Below are 18,167 nucleotides of genomic sequence, written 5' to 3'. Positions count from 1 at the left end.
GAACCCAATCTCAGTTCTAGCCAGTCTTTGAATGTAAGCCAACCTCCATGGAGTGACCTAGCTTAGTGGCATATTGTAGGAAATGAGCAACGGACAGAGTGGCTGGCATATACCGTATCGAGTAAGGAGTGGGGGAAATAGAAGAGGTGAGCAGGGGAGAGACTGTGACAGCACTTACCAACTTTTGTGAGTGGGTCTTCATCTTGGAAACAGTGGAAAAGCCATAAAATAATTTTGAGGGATGTAACATGACCAGATTTGCATTTCAGAGCAATGACTAATGGCAGTGCAAGAAAAGATTCAACGAGGAAGGACTAGTTAGGAAGCTGCTCTAGTGAGGCAGGTGAGAGATGACAATCCAAATGTCTGGAAGGTGAGAGAGACTGGAACGGATGGTAGATTTACAAAGTCTATAGTGTGAGAAGGGAAGGAGTAAAGGAAAGGGAGGCATTCAGAAACCTCTCAGGCTTTCTAGATGGGCGACTGCATGAATCATTTCATTCTCTGAGACAGAACACCAGAGGGGAACAGGTTTTGGAGAGAAAATGATGAGTGAAGTTTGGAGGATGTTGTATTTTAGGGGCTCACATATCCAACGAGGAACTCTATAGCCATGTCTGAATATATATTTTAAAGTAGAAAATTCAAAAGAATTAAGTTACTTTATGAATATGAAACATTAGTTATGAAAACAAGGATGACGGCATAAAATAAGAAGATACAACTCTAAAACATGTGCTTAAGGAATGTGAAAGAATAGGGAAGTACTACTAAGACATAAACTGAAGCAATGTGTGACACAAAACCAGGAATTGAGAAAACGAGAGGATATTAAAAACTCAAAACTTAACTGTCACCATGAATAAAGCTATTTTCTACAAATGCTCTCATGAAATAAGAGTGCTCTTCTTTTGTTGTTGTTGGAAAGGAATGTGATATTTTGAGCTATCGAGTCTGCTGGAAATTTTGTTTAATAAAATAGAGTAACTGGACACCCCAGCCTTCTGAGAATTAATGAAACAAAAAAAGCTGATTGAGATTCAGAAAGGACAAAGTTTACCTCAGGCACTTGGCACAAAGACTCAGGGAATGCGATGTAAGCATTTCTTTCTCTACAAAGAAAATACGTCAAAGGAGAGTAAGAAAAGTTTGTCTCACGCCACTGACGTGATCATCATGAGTCCAAACTAAATGTGTTAGTCAGGAAGACGTACAGGCAGATTTCCTTTCCTTCACTGAGCAGGGACTTAACAAAGACCAATGCCGTGACTTACGTCAGCTGCCTCCTCCTTGAAATCACAAGTTTAAAAGCACTGCCTACAGTGGGAATGTACATGCTCTAGACCAGAGTTCCCCATAACACATACAGTGAGCGTACGGACAACACGTACCATTCTTTACTGGCACAATATCCAAAATTTTATACACACAAATCTATGATTCCACTGCATCTACTACATTTTGTGTGGATTTTACGTTAGCTGGGGCAAAGAGGCTATATATCATACATAGCAAATCTGTATTTCTTGTTTACCATTTAGCATGCACATGCGTGTACACACACACACACACACACACACACACACACAAAGATAATTGAGCTTTGCTTTTTGAAAGCGCTGACTTCCACAGATCGGTGGCATTCTCTAAGAGTGCACACAAAAAGGAGGATAGATACATTGTAAGTATAACTTTTGGACAACCAGGTGAAAACAAATGCCAAATCCCACTGTGAGATACAGAACAATGTAATTCAGATGTCACTGCCATTTTATCATCCAGCTTCTGAGACCATGGGTATTATTAATGTTTTGTCATGTGACACAGAATAAGTTTCTCTGAATTTCCCTCCAAAAATTTACTTATAGAAAAGCAGTTATTGGAGATTCTGTAGAAGGGAGATCCAGGTGGGTGAGTGTTCCTAAATGTTTTCATGTACTTGAATTACAATACCGTTTTCCCGAAAATAAGACCTAGCTGGACAATCAACTCTAATGTGTCTTTTGGAGCAAAAAAATTTGTCTTATAGTAAAATAAAACCGAGTCTTTAACATAATACAACACAACATAACATAATATAATACCAGGTCTTATATAAGACCGGGTCTTTTATTAAGTTTTGCTCCAAAAGACGCATTACAGCTGATGGTCCGGCTAGGTCTTATTTTCGGGGAAACATGGTACATTACATCTGAAGTAAAAGCAGCACATTGATTAACTTTAAATGCCCTCTTTTTTTTTCTGTACTAGTAAATACAGAGATAAAGACTGGTTCAACTTTATATCAAGAAAGAGCAGAGCTTCTTATAGAAATACTGCCTCCTAGTGGAAAGATCATGTTTTCGTATAGCCTATTTATTTTTAGTCACTATGCTGTTCTTCACAAATTAAAATTACAATTAAATAAATGGTAGTTTGGTAATTAATACCTCCAAAAGAATCATATCATGAACTCTTATTTGATTTCCAAACTTAATTTTTCTGCTTAATAAAATGACAGCTGACATTTCCTATGTGCAGTTAAGTAGCAGTGCTTTGATTGAAAACAAAACTTATTAAAAATCATCATTGGGGTTGCAGCCTAAAAGTCCCAGAAACATATATGCTGATGCTTAAGAGTAACAGAAACCTTGCAGGGGCAATAGCATATGATTATTTAACAACCTAGTCATTTTGTTTCTGAGTTACTGAATCAGTATTTTTCACTCAATAAAACCGAAGGAGACAATTTTTCACTATATGCTTCTGCACAGAAAATTCAAAATCACAGACAATCAAACATAATTTTTATTTGTTTTTTTAACATTTTCATACATAAAGTGAAACATGGCTGCCTAGTATTCTATAAATTTGTAAACTTCAAACAAAATTATGCACCGTGAAGAACTGGAAAGTTATCAACCTTTCTCAAGGTGTGGAATTATTCCTTAATCTTTATTGTAACCATTAAATGAAAAGAATGGTTTCATGAGTTTGCAACTGCTGCCCTATGTTTTGTGTTTAATGCTTTCTCTGAATTGGAAGAAATGAGGTGTTTTGCTTAAGTTTCACACTGAGCTATGAGTTGCAGAGAATTAAATCAAATAAGGTTATCAGGTTGCGTCAACCTTACAACACATATCAAGTATTGAAATTGTTGGTTTATTGACTATCAACCTTTCACTGGATATTAAACATCTTGAGGGCTAGGACTGTAGTTTTTTAACTTGACCTAATACTTCAACAAAATTTTAACTGAGTGAATAAATGATATTAACAAAAGATTGAAAAACAAACTAAAAAAAAGGTTGAAAATAAAATTTTAATTCCAATATTTTTGATTAACTGTAAAATCTGCAATGAGATCTGCAATCACAAGATGGAGGTTCAAATCTATTTTATCACAAATTATTTGACTTTAACCTCGACCTCAGCGAGGCTCAATTTTCTCATCTGTATGAAAAGGGTAACAGCTGAACTATGTATTTCAGAGTAGCTGTAAAGGTAAAATGAGATAATGTCTGTGAAAGTACTTCGTAAATATCCAACAAATGTAATTTTCTATTATTCTACTGTGTATTCATGTAAGAAACATATGTATAAGAAATCTTAAGATATGATGTGACAATTCATGTTAACATATACACCATATACCGGTTTCCCAGTAACACTCACATTAACATGTATACCATTGTTTCCCAAATGAAAAACAGCTTAACTCCTGGCTTAGCCTCCAAATATATTTAAAACCACGCATACCCCACAAAAAATATGCCTTCCCTCAAGACACAGGCCCCAGCACTTTTTCTCTAGCAAATACTGTAAAAGACACCCATGCCTCCCCTTCCTCAAAACACTGCAATCTGACCCCCCACCACTTCCTGGAGGATGGCTTCAATATGGTGAATCCATCGGATTCTTCTCAGTCCTCATTTCACCTCTGAAGATTTCTTTTGAGTACCTCTTCTTTCTTCAAAATGACTATATTCTATTTTTTTCATACTTCTATGATTATTATTTTTTTACTGGTTCAGCTACTTGTTCTTCAAATGCAGGTGCTGTATGCCGTTTCATCCTTGGACTTTTTTGTCTCCCAGCAATTCTGCTTAGATAATCCAGCCTACTCCAATGGACTAAAGCATCATCTCTGCATAGCCAGCTTCTACATCTGTGTCTTTTTCCTGGCTCCCTCCTAGGTTCCACGTCTCCGTTTCTAATTGGTGACCATGTATTTCCACCTGCATGTCTTCTGGTCTGTGTGTCAAATTCAATACCGTTCTCCCTTGTTTGAACCTCCTCCCTCCTTTTGTTGCCATGCAGGGTAGTCAGCCAAGCAGAAATCTTGGAGTCCTCAACGATGTCTCCACTCTCCCTCACCACTCATTTCCGTATCTACTAACAGGATCCACTGATTCCATCTCTGAAATGTCTCTCTGATCCATCAACTGTCTTCTCCATTTTAATGTCCATTGCCTTCATTCTGGCTTCACTATTTCTTTTTTACAGCATTTTGATTGCCTCTGAACTAGTCTCTCTGCTTTGGTCTCTCTCATTTTAAATCCATCCTGGTAAATATGATGCCAAGGAAATAAAAACACTCCTCTACTTGTTATGCCTACACTTTGCCTGGAAAATAAACTCCAAACTCTGACATGGCATTTGAAACCCTAAATAATGTTCCCAACCTGTTTTTCCAGTAAGTCCTGTCTACACCCTTCTTTCTCTAAAACGTGTGGCACACTTTCAGTTTTATGCCCTCATTCATGATCTTCTCTCAACCTGTTATGTTGTTTTTCATTTGTCCAAAGCCTGTACATCTTTCAGGCCCTTGTGATGTAATTTTCTCTATAATATCTCCTCTATTCTGCCTTCCAGATAGAATAAATCCTTCCTTCTTCTGTACTCTTCTACTGCTATTAAAAATTAAATTTATGTACTAGAAGCCTTTATCCCCTCCACTGCATTAGACTCAAAGGGAAAAGTCTTACCATTTTTATTTCCCCTGTTCTTTACACCATGACTGATAAACAGAAGATTCCCAATAAATACTTAACAGACCTTTTCCTGATTCATGCAACAAATACAGAGAACAAACGTTAAGAGGAATCCTTATCTGTATAAAATGTATAAGCCACATCATACCGACGTTTTTGCCAGTTATTGTCAGAATCAAATGAAAATCATTTGGCTTTAGATAATAGTGAAAATTTACCCTAAAGATGAATTATCCATTGTAATCCTTTGGTATTAAGTAAACCAAACAGCTAAATTTCTCTCCTGAAGTCAGTTTGGAAGGAGGCAGGAAACAGTCACATAAAAATTCAGACAAGTATCTGTAAAAATAAACAGAAATCAAATATGAGATCCTTACTAGTGCTATTAGAATATCAAAGTGAGAATCATGTAGTCTGTTAAAGTCTTTTGTGTGTTAAAGGGTTCAAGATATTTGGAAGACTAAGAGTACTATTAATTCAATTAAAAGTAACCTTAAGGAAAATTAGATATATGCTAAAGGGTCAGTGCTAAATCACTGTAATGAAATATTTTTAGATAACTATAAAAAACCTCTCTCTAATAAATGGTAATTTTATTAAATTACACTCAGTCTTGCTCTATGACTGAAGATCAGGTGTCAGCAAACTATAGCCTGTGGGCCAAACCTGGCCCTTCGCTTGTTTTATAAATAAAGTTTTATTGAAACACAGCCAAACTCATTTGTTTCTGTATCATTCCTGTGTGCTTTTGCTCTGCAAAGTTGAGTAGTTGAGACACAGACTGTATGTCTCACAAAGCCTAACATATTTACTATTTGGCTCTTTAAAGAAAAATGGCCAATAGAAATCTAGTTGACAACCAAGCCATTTTGTATGAGGATTTCTTAGTATTCTAGAATTTAGAATCATTATATAAAAATTCCTTCTCAAAAAATAAAAATAAAAAAAGAAAGGTATAAGGATGTTATGACCTAGCCATCCCTCTTCTGGATACTTAGCAGGAAAACTTGAAAACACTTATATGGAAAGATGTATGTACCCCTATGTTCATTGCAGCATTATTCACAATTGCCAAGACATGGAAACAACCTAAGTGTCCTTTGATCAATGATTGGATAAAGAGGATGTGGTACATATAAGCAATAGAATATTACTCAGCTGTAAGAAAAGATGAAATACTGCCATTTGTGACAACATGGATAGATCTTGAGAATATCTTGCTAAGTGAAATGAGTCAGACAGAAAAGGTTAAGAACCTTATGATTTCACTCCTATGTGGGTTATGAAACAAAAAGCAACAAACAAGCAAACTCATAGACACAGACAACAGTATGGTGGTTACCAGAGTGGAAGGGGAGTAATGGGAAAATGAAGAGGGACAAATATATGGTGACAGAAGAAAACTAGATTTTAGGTGCTGAGCACACAATGCAATATACAGATGGTGTATTATAAAGTTGTACACCTGAAACTTACATAATGTTATTAACTAATATTACCCCAATAAATTTAATTTTTAAAAAAAGGATGTTATCATAGTAAAGTACATAGATTATTAAAGAATAAATTATTTTTTATACCTTTAACGTATGCATGCCTGATTAACTAGGAAAAGGAGTGGCTGTTCTTTCTGTTAGAGTATGTCACTGCAAATGAACTTTTCTACCACTATTGTTTCACTAAAAAGTGGAAACTTAATTCTTCCTATAGGAATAAGGGAGTAAATATAATTATCTTTAAAAATGAGGGGAGGGAAAGGTGGAAAGAGGAAGAAGGGGATGGGCGAGAGGGAGAGGCGTTGGGAGAGGGGAGGTAGAACCTACTGTACCTCATTCTCTAATTGATATGAAGCCAATCTGTGTACCAAAATTAAGGCCATCTCGGACATGGGAGAAGAACTTGTCAGGATGGCAGGATGTACAGAGGTTGAGATCTTGCTTCTGGTCCTCAATATTCTGTGGTAAAATTCCTCCCCGTTCTAGAAGAATCCTTAGGATAAAGATTTTCCAAAAAATAGCAAGAGTTTATTTTACCAATGGTCAATGCAACATGAAAAAAAATGTATGGATATTGGTGGAAATGAATTGTTGGAAATATATGCTTGGAAGAATACAAATTATTATTCAGTTACAGAACGTGGACTAATCAGGAAATGGTAGATTTTATCACCATTTATCACCTAAATTCATATATGAAGTATACAACTTTCCATATTGTCCTGCAAACATAATCTGGGTACAGAATTCTGTTATCAAAACCAAGTTCTTATTTGAAAAGAAACTTTAAAGTTACCAGGGTAGTTGTAAACAAGAGTCATTTGATTCAGACAAGGCATGCTTTTTAGTCATTTGGTCTTCCCATCTCCTTTCCTTCTATTACCAAATTTTTCACACAAAATTTGTTTTTCCATAAAGACTTTATGACATGAAATATGACTACAAATTAGTGATACTTATTCCACAAGTAACATTTAAAGATCCATTTCAATCCTTTCTACTTATGTGCTAAACAAGGTAGAACCTGGGCAAGGTTTTGCTGATTGGAATAGAAACACTGTTCAAATCAGACATCAATTTTCCTTTGTATTACAGAAAGGACAAATTTTAACAGCTATTAATAGCAAAACTTCATAAATTCAAAACTGCAAAGGACCATAAAAATTTTGAATGTGACTGTGTTTATATCATCTAATATTTTTGGTAAGAAATACATTCCTCTAGTTAATTGGAGAATACAAATAATTTTAAAATATCAGCTTCCTGACAGTTTATTGTATTTAGGAAGATTTAACTGGGGAATGACTATGAAGTACACGCCAACTTTTCTACATGAAGTTTAAGTAGTTCTCTTAAAACTATATACCAACTGTTTCTTCCTTCACTTTTTAATTTATTGTTGTGAAATATTTTATTAACTATTTCATTTTTTAATCCCCCTTTTTTTTATTAGTTTCAGGTGCACAAGACAAAGTAATACTTAGACGTTTATCATTTATATCCCTCACACTGTGGACCTCTCTCCCCCCATCTTCCTTCACTTTTAAATCAAGAAGAGATACTATCCAGGAAAATTTCTGGATGTTTGTTATGAAAACTTAGGTGAGAATAGATTTCATATTTAAAATGAGTTTTTGCATACATGTATATGTCAACGATTTAAATATCTGCCACCTAAATTTTTCTTGGATTTACTAATGGTTCCCTAATTTTCATTTTACAAGCAATAAGCAAACTTGCAGTTCCAGACTGAAATCAAACATACCTGGTGGCCTTACGAATGTCTACATAGGGATTTGGGGAGTCAAACAGCCGTACACATTCAGGATCAAGATTATGGAATGCCTTTGCTGATTCCCTTGGAAGTGTGAAGCAGCAAGGGCCTACTGACGGTCCCAGCACCACAATAATATCTTCCAAACGACAGGCATATTCTGCTCTCATAGCATTCACTGTAGCCATAGCAACACCTAACAAAGTACCTCTCCAACCTGGTAAATAAGAGAAAAAGAAACAAAGTTAAAACATGACAAAATTTCACCTTAATTTATATCTAAGTTAAAAATGAGCAGTCAGTTGACGTATTTCTCGAAGTCCAGAAATAGTAAGGGAATCACAAACTTAAGCTAAATAATCAATTAACTAATTAAAATACTGTTTTTTAAAGGAGGTATACCATATGTAGCACATGACATAGAAGAGACATTTAATTTCTTCCATTTCTTTTAAAAAATGTTGTGTCCTTTTAGTTTCCACTGGGATATATCTTCTTAGTCTTCTCTGTCTCTCTCTTCCTGCCTTACTTTTTCCCCCACATTTTAAAAAAACTGTGGAAGAAAAACATAACATTTGCCATTTTAACCATTTTAAAGTGTACACCTCAGTAGTGTTAAATATATTTACATTGTGCAGGCAATCTCCACAAATTTTTCATCTTGCATAGTTAAAACTCTATACAAGTTATTAAACAATAAATCACCCTTTCCACCTTCCCCCAAACCATTCTACTTTGTTTCTATGAATTTGATTACTCCAGATACCTCATATAAGTGGAATCATACAGCATTTATTTATTTTTTATTATTACTTACAGGACTTTATTGGGGAACAGCGTGCACTTCCAGGCCTTTTTTTCCAAGTCAAGTTGTTGTCCTTTCAATCTTAGTTGTGGAGGGTGCCGTTCAGCTTCAAGTTGTTGTCCTTTCAGTCTTAGTTGTGGAGGACGCAGCTCAACTCCAGGCCCAGTTGCCGTTGTTAGTTGCAGGGGGCGCAGCCCACCATCCCTTGCAGGAGTTGAAGAGTTGAACTTGCCTTGTGGTTGAGAGGACTCGCTCCAATCAACTGAGCCATTCGGGAGGTAGCTCAGCTCAAGGTGTCATGTTCAATCTTAGTTGCAGGGGGCGCAGCCCATCACCCCTTGCGGGAGTCGAAGAGTTGAACTTGCCTTGTGGTTGAAAGCCCAGTGGCCCACGTGGGACTTGAACCGGCAGCCTTCGGAGTTAGGAGCGTGGAGCTCTAACCGCCTAAGCTACCGGGTCGGCGCGCATTTGTGTTTTTGTGATTAACTTTTTTCACTTAGCATAACGTCCTCAAAGTTCATTCATGTTGTAACATGTGTCAGGATTCCCTTCTTTTTAAAGGCTCAATAATATTCCATTGTATGTATACACCACATTGCTTATCCATTAATCCATCAACGGACACATGAGTTGCTTCAATCTCTTGGCTATTGTGAACAATGCTGCTATTAGCACGGTTTGCAAATATCTGATTGAGATCCTGCTTTCAGTTCTTTTGGATATATATTCAGATATATACTCAGAAGTAGAATTGCTGGACAGTATGGTAATTCTACATTAAAACTTTTAAGGAAACACCGTGTCATTTTCCCATAGCAGCTGCACATTCCCACCAACACTGAATCAGTGTTCCGATTTCTCCATATCCTCACCAAAACTTATTACTTTGTTATTACTTTGTTTTGTTTGTGTGTTTGTTTTTCTGTATTAGCCATCTTAATGGGTGACATCTCACTGTGGTTTCAAAGATTTGCATTTTCCTAGTTATGTGGAACATCTGTAGGGAAGATGTTAAAGAAAATTTGCCTTCATTGGTTGGTGTGAGCTTTTGTCTACTAGCTTTTGTCTGTTACTGCATGTGAGGTGATGGTTAGCTTAGGGTTAAAAGAATTCTGTGCTGAGATTAGGTATTGAGTAAATTCCCCCTTTGGTCTCATTCTCCCCAGCAGGGGAAGATATGAGATGAGGTTGCTTTTCTGTCCCCCTTTGTTCTCATTATCCGGAGTAGGGGAGATAAGAGATGATGTTGCTTTCTGTCCGTTTCGCCCACCTCAACAGATAAAGTGAGGAAGTAGCAAAATTATATCGGGATGACATGACACACATGTTGCCAGGCTTTGGAAGACCTTGGGCCTATAGCCCCAAGCAGGAACAGTAGATGTTGCTTGTCCGGATGAACTAGCCCTTCAGCCGGATAAGCAATATTTTTATCATTGACTGCCGGACCGTCCTGGAACTGGCCATTTCCAGAGGGGGAGCCAGGAACAAGACATCTGAGAAAATATGTAAGACAGACTTCAGTTGGCAGTGTAATTTCATCATTTGGTCATTTGTCATTGGTGATCCTTCATCATTCTGACATTTTGAAAACTTCCAACAAAATGCAGCTTACACCATCAGGGGATGTCCTGACTTCCAGCGGCGAACCTCGTGAGGTCTGGCTGGTTCCCAGTCTCTCCAGTGTTGTTCCCCATGGTCAGCCTTCTTGAGAACAGCTTGCAACTTCAAAAGATGCCCTAACTTCCAACAATAACTGCAACAGCAACGGCAACAGCAGCAACATTCTTGAGAATTTGTTAGCATCTTAAAAACACACGCAGCTTGAAGCTTACATCAAAAGATGTCTTGACTTCTAGCAGCAACAACAACAACATTCTTGGGACCTAGCAAACAGCGGTGTGGGAGATGCCTGAGTCTCTCAGCTACAGACCTGGCAAGGCTTTGATTTATGACTTTTCAAGGACTGCTTTCCCTCAGTTTGGTGAGCTTTATTGGCATCTACTATAATAGTTACTCTCACGTAAAGCTTATCACTGCTTTTGGAGAATCCTTAGTGATGTTATCTGTGTATTTAATTTAATTAGCCAAGTGATTTTTGATCAATAATAAACATATGTTGGGATCTCTTAAACTTATACGTATATATACTCCTTTGCCATGACATCGTTATCTATATAGTTTAGTGCTAATCACCTTTACTTTCGGACATTAACATATTCTATTAATTGCCTTTGTCTTTTGTTATTACAAGTTACAAAATAAATTGATTAGCTATTACTAAATAAATTTCTCCCCCCTCTCTAGTGTGCCCTCCTTCTTTTCCCCACTTATCATTACAGCATCTTTTCACATGCTTGTTGATCATTTTTATATCATCTTTGAAGAAATGTCTATTCAAGTTCTTTGTCCATATTTTAATCAGGTTATTTGTTTTTTTGTTGTTGTTGAGTTGTAGGAGTTCTGTATATATTCTGGATATTAACCCTTTGTCAGGTATATGAATTGCAAATATTCTCTCCCATTCCATGAGCTGCCTTTTTTACTTTGTTGATTGTGTCCTTTGACACAGAGTTTTATATTTTGATGAAATCTAATTTATCTGTTTTTAATTTTGTTGCTTTTGCTTTTCTTTTCATATCTAAGAAACCATTGCCTAATCCAAGGTCACAAGGATTTACACTTGTTTTCTTCTACGAGTTTTATAATTTTAGCTTACATGTAATTCTTTGATACATTTTGAGGTATTTTTATATATGATGTAAGATAAGGGTCCATCATCCATTTTTTTGCACGTGAATATCCAGTTTCCTCAGCACCATTTGTTAAAGAGATTGTGCTTTTCCCATTGTATAGTCTAGGTACCTGGTTGAAAATCATTTGACCATATACGCAAGGGTTTATTTCTGGAGTCTCTATTTTATTCTATTGGTCTATATGTCTGTCTTTATGCCAGTACCATACTGTTTTGATTACTGTAGCTATGGATTATTTTTTGAAGTCAGGAAGTGTGAGACCACTAACTGTTCTTTTTCAACAGTTTCATTTTGACAGCTTTATCTTTGGTATTTTTAAACTTAATGTTTTAAAACCTAAGAAGTAACAAATAATATCCCCTTTGTATATCCGGGAACTAAGATTCAAATTTTAAATAACTTTTGACAATGTCAATTAGCAATCCTGATTTCTAGTCATCTGATTCCATCACTTTAGCTAGGTCAAAAGAAAAATATGCCATTTTCTTATTTATCTATGGCCTAAAAACCAAAGTAGTCATAGATTTACAAGCAGAAGGAAATCCAAAAGATCATCCCTCATTTCACATAGAATCACAACGACTGGATAATCTAAATGGTATTTTAAAAACCTCCAGGAAACAAAACTCCATAACCTTAATACATCATCTAAAGACTTTTACATTTTGTTCTTATCTTTAGAGAATAGCTAAAGCCACTACACTATAGCATATTGAACCAAATGCAGTTTTCCAAACATTTCTTACTTGTCCTTATCTTCATACCTTTATCCATGCTGCTGCCATCTTCATGAACACTTTTTTGCAGTATGCCTAACCTTCCTGTTCCCCAATGCCTAGACTTTAAGGCTCCTAATCCAGAGGCAGTACCACTCCCTGGGGAGTGTTTTGAAAAGCACGAAGACTCTTTGTTTTTTAATTACAATAATTGGGGATTTCGAAAACCAAGCAAACTGTCTGCAATGCAAGATTATCTTGCCCAAAATGTTAACTGCATCCCTTCTGAAAAACGCTGGCACCTAGCCAAACCCTATACATTCCTCAGGAATCAGCCCATGTATGTACTTCTGGGAATTCCACTCTGACTCATACAATTTGACTTAGGTATTCCTTTTATCTGCTTTTATAATAGGATTATGCTGAACCTACCCCCATCTTTACACTGATCACCCTGTAAAGCAATGAACTGTTTATCCGTCTGTCATGCTCTCCAGAGAGAAATTATCATTTTTCCTGTAATACAAAATTGGTAAAATCCTACATGCTTCATTAAGTTTACTTACCAGCGTGAGCAACACCACATGCTTTTTTGACAGGATCTGCAAAAACTATAGGTATACAGTCAGCACCAAGAGCCGCTACTGTGACTCCTCTCTGATTTGTGGTGATTCCATCGTAAGATTCAGGCTCCTTCCTTCCCATAACCCAAACGTCATTGGCATGATCAGTCTAATACCAGAGATGTGCAATAAAAATGTTTTGAAAGTAGAACTTCTCATACCATTAGTTTTTCTGAAAGTGCTTATTTTGTACACAATCATATAACCAGTTTAAGATTACTAGCATTCATTACATATATCACCTCTACATATAACAAATTTACTTATCATTTAACTTTTGGTATTATAATTTCTGCATATTTTATTGAAGGGAAAGCAGACTTTAACACTGAAAAATTCAATACTGTCCATAATGAACACTTCCCATTTGAAATGGATCCCTACGTGAAGAACTTTCCACAAAGGACTAATTCATTTACCAAGAAATTTACCAAAGAAATTACCAAGTCAATGATATTTATACTTGTCCTAGACTCAAGTAAAGCTAGAATTCTGTAAGAAACAAGGCATTATCTCATCAATTGTACCCTAAGTTCCTGGTGTTGATTTAGAAAACAATGGCTTTTCTCTTCCACCATTTAGGAACCTTCCTTCTACATTAAAAAGGGCAGTGATACTATACTCTGTGAGAATTAGCTATACTTTTAGACATGAGGAGCTCCAGGTGAAATATATACATCACAGAATTGATTTTCAGGCTGTTGTCTATAGATATAAGAAAAACAACCCCAAGCATTATCCTAAAGTTCTAGATAAAACACCAGATGCAAAAGTTAAATAAGTTGATTAAAGCTCATTAGTCATTAGTAGAGTTAAGAACAAACTTGATAGCTTTCAAAATATGCAACATAATTTTACCTTTATTCGGTAAAATTTCTTTGCATTAAATCCTGCGGCACTCCCCAACCTACGCAGATTTTCTTGAACAACTATCTTGGGATCTCTCCGTTTGGAACTACTGAAGAGATTGAACGAGCTGAGAGTTGGTATGTAAGATATCCCACCTGTTCTTGTAGTAAATCCATGTATGAAAATATCTGTTGAAGATAAGTTGTGAAGATTAAAAATATGTTAATACAAAATACTGTAAAGAGCATTACAAACTCTATCTCTTGGTTAGACTTTCCCTGATCATCTCAACCTGCATTTGTTTATCTGGCATCTACTTTCCACAGCACCTTGGCCCTCCATGTGTTCTTTTTACACACTGCTTTGTGTTTGTTTTACCTTTCCTTCGGGATTATTGCTCTTCAGAGAGTATCTTCTGTCCTATTTGTCTTTGTTATACTCAATAGCATATACCGTGTTTCCCCGAAAATAAGACCTACCCAGACAATCAGCTCTAATGGGTCTTTCGGAGCAAAAATTAATATAACACCCGGCCTTATTTTACTACAAGACCTGGTCTTATATAATAAAATATAAGACCGGGCCTTTTATAAGACCGGTGGCTTTGAAGGGAGCATCACTTGATATCCCTTGACATCCTTAACACTACAAGACCACCTATGACACTCCCATGTTGCAACTGATGCTAATGAGCACAGAAGCCCACAATAGCTGTGCGGACAGAGCCATGAGTGCAGTTTCCAGGCTCTCGCCCTCAGATGGAAAGGTGCTCACTCGGGTAGTAAATGGCCATCAACTGTGACTGGATGGCCATCAGCTGTGGCTAGTTGGCCGTCAGCTGTAACCAGTGAGCAACTGGCCACTAATATAACTGCTGTGGCTACGCTAGCAGCAAATGGGGGCTAGCGAGAAGATGGTGGCTCAGCTAGCAAGAGCGGATTGCAGTTGGAGTGCGGCGGATTGCAGCTAGCAAGTGAGATTGGCTGGCAGAGAGAAGTGGACGGCAGGTTGTGGATAGTGTGGCTCCTGCTTCCTGTGTCTCCAACCCAGTCGCCAGAGAGAATATAGCAGTATGACTCCCCTATCTATGGCTCTGTCGGTGTTTGTTTTTGGCCTCTCCATATCCTGCATTCTTATGTGGGGAGTGGGAGGTGAGACCCCGAATGCCACCCTGCATGACAATAGTCTACAAAAAACAGAGGGCAAAAAAGAGGTGAACAACTTCAAAAGAAAGACTTGTTTTTCATGTGCCTGGTGAAAACAACAGACAGTGCTTAACATACCTGGGATCAAAAGAGATGTGATAATGGTTAATTCTCCATTCAGTGCTGGCAGACTTCTCAAATACGTTTCTATTTCATTCTGGATTGCTTCTAGTTCTTGAGCTGCGGTTATGTTAATTTCAGTGGACTGTTTCAAAAGACCTCCCCTCAAAGTCAGCTGTAAATCTTCAAACTCAAAATTGTAAACATCTGTGAAGAGTTGATCAATAAAAGCTTTCATTAATGTCTTCCGGTGCGTGGGTACAATTACCTTAATGCTGCTCAGATTTTTTTCATCAATTTTTTGTTTAATGGTATACAAAGAGGCAGCCACACTGGGATTGCTAACAGTCTCAAATTCTCTCAGGAGAGTTGACAATTCATTGTTTGTTTCTAATTCATAATTATCATGATCACCATCCCTTGGACAGCTGATGTTACTGCAACACATTATGCAAAGGAACTTGGCCTTGGCGGCATGGTGGCATCGAATAGCAGTCAATGTGTTCAGCAATGTCTGGTGATAGTTTTTCTGAGCATTCAATTTCCAACTAAAGAGATCAATCAATACTGCTTCTGCCATCTTTCAATAACTGTACAAAGCTCTTCAAAGAAGTCTTCTGTGCCCCCCAAAATCACCTGTAAAGAAAAATTAGCATAAATAACACAAAATTATATCAATCTTCTTATAGTTACAACAGAAACGTGTGGCTAAGAAAGCAAAGAGAATCGCATTGATCTAAAAGTGTCACCAAAACCGTAACTCTAGAACCCTCCCAGAAAGGCTAGTCCACTATTTGTCATGAGAATCATGACAATTCAAGTAAAGACACCTCTTAATTCAAAGTATATGTACCTCTTTCCAAAAAAAAACCACAGTTCCTGTTTTGTTTTGTTTTTCATACAGCAAATTTTAAGCAGGGAATTAATTACGTGCGGATTTAGACCAAGTCCAATTTTTAAATTACATGGTATCGATTTATGCGATACTAATTCTGACATGCCAGGCATGTTAGGTCACATCCCTTCAGACGAAATACCGGGGCCTTACATTCAGTATTTTAAGTGGAGCTGTACTTTCCAATCGCGTCTTTCAGGGATAAGAGCTGAGACGGCCTATTTCCTTCCAGCGTTTACACAACAGTCCAGGAACGGCAATGGGCACAGAACTGACTGCCCCCTGGAGCAGGCCTGCGTCCCACGTGCTGTCCTACTCAGTGCCGCCGCGAGACCGTCCCCTGCAGCCCCAGTCCTCCGCGCCCCGGCTGCCGCTGCTTCGTGGGGGACCCGTTTTCCTAAGCCCTTTCCCGCACGGTTTTCCCCGGCCGCCACCCCAAACCTCCACCCCCTACCGTGCAGGGCTCCCGCTCCAGTTCATCTCGCTAGTTGTGAAAAAGGTTGAGAGAAGTAAGGGCGCCCGTGAACTCCCGCAGGGCGCAACCGTGCCACCCGCCGCTCCCGCGCTGGGCTCGGGGGCGCGTCCCCACCCGCGGGGCCTCGCCCCGCCCCGCCCCGCCCCCTGGGAGTCCAGCCAATCAGGGCCCGGGATCTCCCTCCCGACGCGCGGCCGCCCCTCGCTTCCGGCGCCCGGCGTGCGGCGCGCTGTCCGACGTGCGGCCCCCGGCCCGTCCCCGCCCGGAGGCCCGAGCTAGCGGGAGCGTGTCCTCCGGGGTCCGACGCCTGTGTCGTCGGCGGCGACGCCCGTCCTCCCTCAGCCACCTCACGCACCTCCGCGCGGACCGGCGGATCCTCGCCGGGCGTCCACCGGGCTCGCGCCCCGCAGGCCGTGGCCGGCCGCGCCCGCGCGGGGGAATCCCGCGAGGAGCCGACGCCGCGCCCGCCGGGGCCTCTGCAGTTCCGGTCGGGGCGGCCGGTCGAGCCCGCTCCCCGCCGAGGGAAGAGGAAGCGGAACAGACCGCGGAAGGCGCCCGCACACGTCGCACGCCCGCTCCCGCCCGCGAGGGGACGTCCTCCCCGAGTGCGCTCGGCGTCCCGCGCCGCCGGGCCCGTCGCTGCCCCACGGGGCGGGCGGTGAGACGCTCCCCGCGGCTCCGGTGACAGCGCCTCCTTCGCTGGCGCGTGTGCCGTTTGCAGACGCGCGTGGTTGCGCCTGTGCGTGGTCGCCGATCCCGCCGCGGTCGCTGGCCGGAGCTGCGCCCCCCACAGCCCCTCACCCGGGTTGGCAAACACGCGTCCCTGACGTCCTTGCAAAAATACGATCCACGCTGGGGGGCGCTAACCACTGGGGCTGCGACAACGGTGCGGATTTGCTTTCTTGATCAGCCCTCGGGGACCGTGACATTTATTTGTAAAAAGTGGAGCAGATGCCATAGTCCAGGGAGGGTAGGGCCAACCCTCAGGGGCGGGAGGAAGGGCATCGCCAGGCACTGGGCCTGGAGGACGGGGACGCCCCTCTTCTCACGCGGTGGCTCGGGGGGGGGGCGGGGGGGGTGCCGACCTGACCCTGCGCCCGAAGGAGCCCGGCTCGGGGAGCTCAGAACCGCAGGTGCTTCCGTGTGACCGGCGCGTGGGCTCACCCACCCCCCCGGGGGCGGAGCCTACGCCCACCCACCCTCCCGGGGCGGAGCCTACGCCCACCCACCATCCCGGGGGCGGAGCCTACGCTTCAAGTATCCCGGCAGGTGCTTTTGTCACAATGTGTATTTTCGTTACTTTCGCCGGACGTTGGTTCTGAGCCCCGAGTGGTAGATGGTGCACCTGATCAGAAGGTGCGCTCTGCCCCGAGCCTGTTTTACGTTAAATACGGGCACCCTAAGCGAAACAGGTCTTTTAGCGACAGAGCCCGTTTCAAACACTTATCCCAGTGGTCAGAGACAATGGGGGGAATTCCTTTTATTTCACATTCCACGCAGTGGCAGCACATTGAAGAAGAAACATTTCGCAGGAGGAACGCTG

The 18,167-nt window shown here is 40.2% G+C and overlaps 2 protein-coding genes across 3 annotated transcripts in view; one reads left to right on the top strand and one right to left on the bottom strand.

Moving 5' to 3' along the window:
- Positions 1 to 2,768: 2,768 nt before the first annotated feature.
- On the bottom strand, positions 2,769 to 17,787 carry LACC1 (laccase domain containing 1). Of its 2 annotated transcripts, none has more exons than XM_081045722.1 (7): positions 16,980 to 17,787; positions 15,273 to 15,890; positions 13,999 to 14,177; positions 13,084 to 13,249; positions 8,235 to 8,460; positions 6,802 to 6,962; positions 2,769 to 5,312 (listed from the first exon to the last, which is right to left on the bottom strand). In XM_081045722.1, the coding sequence occupies exons 2-6, from the start codon at positions 15,832 to 15,834 to the stop codon at positions 6,803 to 6,805; spliced, it is 1,293 nt and encodes a 430-aa protein (XP_080901848.1). In that variant the 5' UTR covers positions 15,835 to 15,890; positions 16,980 to 17,787; the 3' UTR covers positions 2,769 to 5,312; position 6,802. The 2 variants fall into 2 exon arrangements, with proteins under 2 accessions (XP_080901848.1, XP_080901847.1); XM_081045721.1 differs by lacking the exon at positions 16,980 to 17,787 and adding an exon at positions 16,604 to 16,750.
- Positions 16,882 to 18,167, top strand: part of CCDC122 (coiled-coil domain containing 122) — a 42,781-nt gene continuing 41,495 nt past the window's right edge. The window contains exon 1 of the mRNA XM_081045723.1: positions 16,882 to 17,510. The gene's annotated coding sequence lies outside the window, so the exon portion shown is untranslated. The remainder of the gene's footprint in view (positions 17,511 to 18,167) is intronic.

This window comes from Rhinolophus hipposideros (genome assembly GCF_964194185.1).
Source record: "Rhinolophus hipposideros genome assembly, chromosome: 4".
Lineage (NCBI taxonomy): Eukaryota > Metazoa > Chordata > Mammalia > Chiroptera > Rhinolophidae > Rhinolophus > Rhinolophus hipposideros.
Note: the sequence above shows the minus strand (reverse complement) of the source record. Positions and strands in the feature narration are given on the sequence as shown.